At 40.8% G+C, this 6,791-nt stretch overlaps 1 protein-coding gene across 10 annotated transcripts in view; it reads left to right on the top strand.

Moving 5' to 3' along the window:
• Positions 1–6,791, top strand: part of EZH2 (enhancer of zeste 2 polycomb repressive complex 2 subunit) — a 38,123-nt gene that overhangs the window by 6,720 nt on the left and 24,612 nt on the right. For 4 of the 10 annotated variants that reach the window (XM_011365496.2, XM_011365494.2, XM_011365492.2 and 1 more), the window contains one exon: positions 3,741–3,919. The exons of the other annotated variants lie outside the window; for them this stretch is intronic. In XM_011365496.2, coding sequence (XP_011363798.1) covers positions 3,741–3,919 — 179 coding nt within the window. The remainder of the gene's footprint in view (positions 1–3,740; positions 3,920–6,791) is intronic. 10 annotated transcript variants of the gene reach the window in all.

The following is a 6,791-nucleotide window of genomic DNA, read 5'->3' as shown; positions in this document are numbered from 1 at the left end:
TAGAAAGGGATGGATGGCTTTCCCAAGTTTCTGCTCTGACTTTCAGTGCAAACATATCCATCCTTTTTTGGTTCCTCGAGGAACTGGTTTCTAAGTTGCTTTCTGCTGCTGTTTGCCTCTCTTAACCATTTGTTGGTATTTTTGTAGAGTTTAGTCTTATGTTAACTGTGCTGGTTCTTCCGCCCATGTAACTTTATAAATCACTGCAGGCTCTGCGTCCTTTTTGGCTCTTTTTGGCTGAAATGGATAGAACATTTCTTAAATGACCTTGAAGGAGGTGTTCTTTTTCTTTTGAAAGGAAACTAATACAGTATAAGTGTTTTATGCTTTTCGAAAGGGTCATTTAAAAATAAAAAAGGTCACATGATATTTGAGTTTGTATATCTTTGCCACATATATTAAAGATATCACACTTACGTTTGAGTTTATATTTTAAATTTAAAATGATAGATCTTAAGTTTAAAAAGTGAAGTTTTCAAAAATATCAAGCGTGTTTTTTTGTGCAACTAACAAGCAGAAGTTGTGTTTAATTTGCTGTTTTTCTCCTAGAGCGCTGTGTATATAGTTTGCATTTTACAAATTATTGTTAAATTGACTATTGCAAAGGTTAAATCTCTTCGTAAAATGGAAACCAGAATTTGACAGCTATTTTAAAAACGGGACAAGCCAAAACCGAAAGAAATGCTTGTCTGGGCTGCAGTGTTAAAATGTTTAGTGCTCTGAAAAAATAAAATTTTATTAGATCAGGAACTTCTGCTGCAGTTTAGCTTGATAATGTAGATTGACTTAAATTTGCTGCTTAGGATTCTGTTTCATCTTCTATTACTAGATTTATAAAATAATATCACTTGAGTGCTATTTTGGGAGGTGTGGGCAGCTTCCATGAGCTACCTTGGCAACTAGTTAGGCAGTGTTATTATACCTGCTAATGCGAATATCTGTTGGGCCAATGAAACTCTTGTTTTTTATCTTTCCAATTAAATGTCATTTCGGATGATATTGCGAAAATTCAAATAACACAAATATATAAAAGTCCCCGTTGTCCAACCCCTGCAACTTTTGTTCTTTTTCTTTTCTTTTTTCGCATTAAAAAGACCTTTTCAATTCCAGTTGACCTCCAATAGTATTTTCTATTAGTTTCAGGTATACTATTCTTGGAGGTTTCTTTTTCTGTCTATGATAACCTGTTAATAATGGTAACATTTTATTTTAAAAAGTTGCTCCTGAGTAAAACATGCCTGCTATTTTGGGCCATCATTTTACAACCTCTTTCCAGGTCTTCAGGCTCTTTAAGAGTGTATAGTTTTGATCCTGTGGATACACCGTAATCAGGTGCCCTATTCTTAATGGATGAACATTTAGATTTTATTCGTTATTTTTTACTTTTGTAATTAGTGGTTCAGTGAATATTCTTTATATGCATCTTTGCATCTTTTGAGTAGTTTTGTAGGAAAAGTTCCTAGAAACAGGGTAACTGGGTCAAGAGGATCTGCGTATTTAAAATTTTAATAGAAACTACCAAATTGCCCCCCCCGAAAGGTTTCACCCTTTACACTCTCACCAGCTATTTATGCGAGTGTTTATCTGCATTCCCAGCATCAAATGTTATCATCTTCTTCATCTTCGTCAGTGTGATGTAAAAAATTATTACAATTTGTTGGCCTTTAATTATTCAGTTAGGTGTTAAGTATCTGTTGCTTGTTTATATTCTTTTATGAATTGACTTATGCTCTTAGATCTCCTAAAATTAGGTTGCATTTTTTTCTTATGATTTTAATGGACTTTTTGTATATTATAAAAGTTATCTCTTTTGTAGACCCCTTATCCCCATTTTGATGTTATTTCCAGTATATTTTTGTTATACAGAGGTTTTAAATGTTTATGTAGTTAAATGAGAACTTCTTCTTTTGATTTCTGTGTTTCTTAAAGGCTCAGTCTTTCCACTTCCAGGTTATAAATTATCCATTTTTTAGCTGTTTTCATTTTTGTATTTTACAATCATTTCACCCATCAGGAATTTCCTTTGGTATAGAAAGTGGGAGATTTGATCTTTAAGTTTTTTCTATTTAGCTTTATGGTCGTCTCAACACTATTTACTAAATAATCAATGAATGATTGAGGAGCAGTTATAAATCCGGTAAGCAAAGATTAGCAGAACGGGCCTAACCGTGGGGTAGTCACCTGAGCAGGGAGGGGTTCCGTGCTTCTCCTCAGAGACTCTGGCGTGGTGACAGACGGGCTTCTCTCTTCCCTTTCCCTGGGGCCTCTCCCGCTCGGTAGCCTTCGACCCCAGGGCTTCAGAACAGTTGCTCTCTCACCGTTTATGGAAACCTTGGACTTGTATGATACTCTCTGTTTTGTTTTTGAATGACAGAAATGGTCTTATTTTCTACTCTCAGGACTGTTCTTGAATTAGGTACTTGAGTTTGCACATAATGGATGACCTGGCTCTGTTCCCTGCTTCGTGTCCTTCGTACAGTGTTTTTGTAGTTTTCCCAGCTCCTGTCCTGTGACCGTTGTCTTTCGGATCTCCGGGATTTCGGCAGAGCTGCAGAGGACCCTCCCTCACAGCCCCCTTCAGACCCACACTGCACTGGGTTTTCCCTATGTGTTGAGGTTTCGCAGTTAATGTATTACCTAGGTTCATGTATTTATGATTTCTCTGAGTCAGGATCAGGCATGTGAAGCTAGGGTGCCGGGAAGAGCTTTAAGGGTCTGAACTTCCCGAGGCCGTATTCCAAATGTTATATGTTGTACGTGAAACGCTATATATGGCTTAAAATTCTTCTTAAGAGAAGAAATGTAAGAAGTGCCGCTTACAGGATGACTCTCCCTGCTACGCTAAGTGAGCTCGGAAGCGAGAGCCTGTGTCGCAGGGAAGAGGTTCTCCCCCAGTCTAGATGGTTCTGTAATGGAAGATTTAACAACAAAATAGAAATGCTTCTCAAGCTGGAATGGGCCACTCTTTCATTCCTTAGCTCCAGCACCTTCGATTAGCTGCGTTTATTAACATGTGTCTGTCGAGATCGAATGTGGGCTTTTTCCTTTCCATTTCTGTTTCTTACCGTCTCCTGCTGAAGCTACTCGTCTCCCCTACTCACCTTTTTCTGATCACCCTTCTAACCCTGGTTATGAAGTCACTTCTACCACCGAGCTTCTCTGAACCCGATCCAAACTTGATGTTTGTCTTACAGTTTTTCCTCAGTGCTCCTTCACGTGACAGCAGTCTGACGTTAAGTTCCACACACTGTCATTCTCACCAGAAGGGCTAGCGAATTAAAACGTGGGTGTGTTATCTTTTCTCTACTCTGATCTCGAAGAGTATAGGCAGTCTCAGAAGTCATGCCCAGCTTTGCTCTGGAGTGGGCGGCACCTTAGGTCTGAGACTGTCGTACTGTTCTACTTGAAAAAGCTAAAGGGTATTAGACGATATCAACAGTTCATGTGTCTCTGGCATGAAGTCAAGTGGACCAACCAGTATCCAAGAATATTTTGAACTCGATAACTGACTGTATTTTTCCCCTACTATATGGAAGTCGATTGTAACCCTTATGACATTAAAGACTGTTCAGAGACTGGATGGCTATGGCTGTCGTCCTTTGGGATGTCCCACTAGAAGATGGGGAGTCATACCAACCTTGTAGGCAGTGGTGAATTTTAAAGAAGTTAACGTTGCTAAAGTCTCTAGCGCAGTGCTTGGCACATAGTAGGGTGTGTTAATTTCTTTCCCTTCCCTGCAGGCCATTCACCTGCTCTTCCCTCTACGATTTTCCATAACACAGTTTTTACTTGGAACCAGCCTTCTGCCAAGAGTCTCAGTTTGGTTGTGTACTCCTACAACTACTATTTTTGGCTTGACTTCCCTCTCCAGCTCCCAGTGGTCCAGCCACACAGTCGCCTATTGTACCAGCTGGTTGATGTAAGTCTATCCATCTTCAGAGGAATCTGGTTACTTACCAGTAAGGTGTGTTTCTCTGAAAATGTAGCATCCTTGATAACTAATGTAGTTTAATCTGTGATAACTTCCTTGTGTGATTCTCAAGTTGGAACTAGACTTAGAGAATTTAATTTGCTGACGTAGGTCTCCTGGTGAGTTTCTGAGTCCAGGACACATGACTCTGATCAGGTAGATTGCTGTGGAGACCCATGAGGTCGAAATCCTTTCTATGCTCTGAGCGATGTGAGACTTAATTACATAACTGTCAAGGATGATACATTTTCAAAGAAAAAAAGTTACTGGTAAGTAACTGGGATTTTTGAGTAATTTTCCTATAAGTCAATAAATAAGAATTCCCAAACTTGTTTTACCAACAAATGCTTTTGCATTTGCTATTTCATAAATGAAAGGAATATGGTTATTAGTTAAGGTTAATAGTTAATGGGATAGATTTCCAGAGATGCTGCATAGATAACGAGGTGGGGCTAGGCCTTCAGTTTTCTAAGTAGGTGCTCTCTTAGCTTTAAAGAGAATTTGGAAGTCGGAGTCTCCATTAGGGAGAACCAGCAAACGCAGGCTGTTCATTCCAGAAACATTTTTTGAGTGCCTACTCTTTTTTGAGACACTGTGCTATGTACCGTTGCAAGACAGAGGTGAAGCTGCACTCTGCCCTCAGAGAGTGCGGTGACTCTGGCGTGGCTCAGAATCGAGGTGATGGGTCAAGGAGTGATGGAAGTGTGGGGTTGGAGGCGAGACTTAGCACTGAAGCCTTTGCTGTCTTATTTTATTTTCTGTGCTTCTGTTAGTTCTTCTGTTCATGGGAACAGTCAGCTGACCTCATTCAGCAGGCCCCGAGCATTTTCTACGTGGCTGGAGCGACCAGATGAAGCAGGGACCGTGTCCCTCCTGCTTGGCCGTTGGCTGGAACATTCAGCCGCGTAGCCTTAAGAGCGCCCTTGAATTTATTAAAGCAGGCAGATAAGTCAGTTGGAGAGGCAACTCGCTCTCCTCACCACCCACCCTCCGACCGCTGCAAGCTTTAAAGGGGGCCACTCTTCAGAATTAAAGTCACGGAATCAGGTACCTCCCCCAACAAAAATCGAAAACTAATTGTTTTGCAAGAAATGAGAATTATTTTGTCCTTGAAATCTCTGGACAGTGTATGATACTTGCCCCAAAGTTACTGAGTCGAATAGGAAGGAAAGGAGACTTGGCAGGTGTAGGAGTCGGAGCGGGATGCCGGGGGAGGGGGTGCGTACGTGGCATCCACCGCGTGGCTCTGTTCGTTCACCCTGTGAGCATCTCAGTGCACAGTGAGGGAGGTCCTGGGTGTGCAAGCCAGACTTGGGCTTCTACCCCGGGTTGCTGATTCACTGTCTTCCTGACCAGGCGAGGAACCTCAGCATCCTCTTCATTTGTGAAGCTGTGATGCTAAGGGCCGAGATGAGAGTGGTGAAGATAATGTATATAAAGCACTTAGCACAGTGCCTGCAACATAGTATGTGCTCAATAAATGTTAACTGCTGTTATTGGATTATTGGATGGCTGGATGAAGAACTGTATCAGAGGCCAAATAGTGAAACTGGGAAAGGGGGCGGGTTCTGGAGTATTTATTAGCAGACTGGTCATACCTTCTTATTTACTCGAGCTATGAGCTTTCCAGTGTTATTATCTTTATCTTTGCCCTTTTGGAAAGCAGATTAATGGATTAATCAAATCACCGTCACAGTCCTTCCCCACTACTGTGCCTTTAAACCTCCACCTCCACTGAGGAAGGAACTGTTTTTGTGCTGCAGGGGCTGTGACTGTTGGAAGATTATTGCCCCTCCCCGCTCCCGTGCCTGATGAGATGCTGCGGGCTGGGTATGGCCCCTGGGCCAAAGCTTTCTGCTCTGATTTCACCAAATCTAGTCCTGCTATTTTTAAGACCTCTTAAATAAAATTAAACATTTCATAATTGTGTGTGTATATATTATTTTTTTTTATTATACCACTTCAATTCTGCTTGTTTTTGCTTTATTTTCAATGATTATAGGTTATGACTGTATGTCCAGGGCATTTTTGAGAAGGCTCTGGAGACCTGACAATTGGGTAATGGTACTCTTTAAGAAAGCTGACTTCCTAGACAGGATGGGAAGTGCTGTGGTTATTCGGGCATAGAATTTTACCGTATTTCATAGAATCAAAGATGAAAACTTTAACCTTCTAACGTCTGGAGCATCTTAGAATTGCTGCGCTAAGAAAGCATTGTTGTGGTTTAACTGGCAACATTGTTTCCTTAGTGATAAGAGAAGATAATGGCATGCCTTGACATTAATGTCATCATAGATTGGATGAAATACGGTATTTCGAGGGGATGTTTGTCCTTAAGCGTCATAGAAATTCGGTATTATGGCAGAATGTGTGGTGGGTAAGAGCAGGTGCTCCAGAGTCAGACTTTCTGGGTGTAAATTCTAGCCCTGTCCAGTGTATGACCTGGAGCCCATCACCTCTCCTTTCTTTCCCTTCACTTTCTCACCTGTAAATTGCGGGCTAAGAGTGGTCCCCTTCTTACAGCCGTAATGACTAAATGTCAGACATGTTGTGTTCAAAATAGTGATTGCCTAGTGCACACTGAGTGCTTCATAACATCAGCTGTTACTGTTTAGCGATCATACTTTGAAGAATTAATTTGAATCCATTTTGTTGTGATTGAAACTCAGATCTACCCTTTAATGTTTGTACATCATCTGATAACTCAGCAAATGACACCTGGGTTTTTTAAAAGGGAAAATAAAGATAAGGAAGGTTAACCTAACAAGTTTCCATATTCTGAATAAGACTTAAGTGGCATATTTGGCATCTATATTATTCC

The sequence above is a fragment of the Pteropus vampyrus genome, unplaced genomic scaffold, assembly GCF_000151845.1.
Source record: "Pteropus vampyrus isolate Shadow unplaced genomic scaffold, Pvam_2.0 Scaffold112, whole genome shotgun sequence".
Lineage (NCBI taxonomy): Eukaryota > Metazoa > Chordata > Mammalia > Chiroptera > Pteropodidae > Pteropus > Pteropus vampyrus.
Note: the sequence above shows the minus strand (reverse complement) of the source record. Positions and strands in the feature narration are given on the sequence as shown.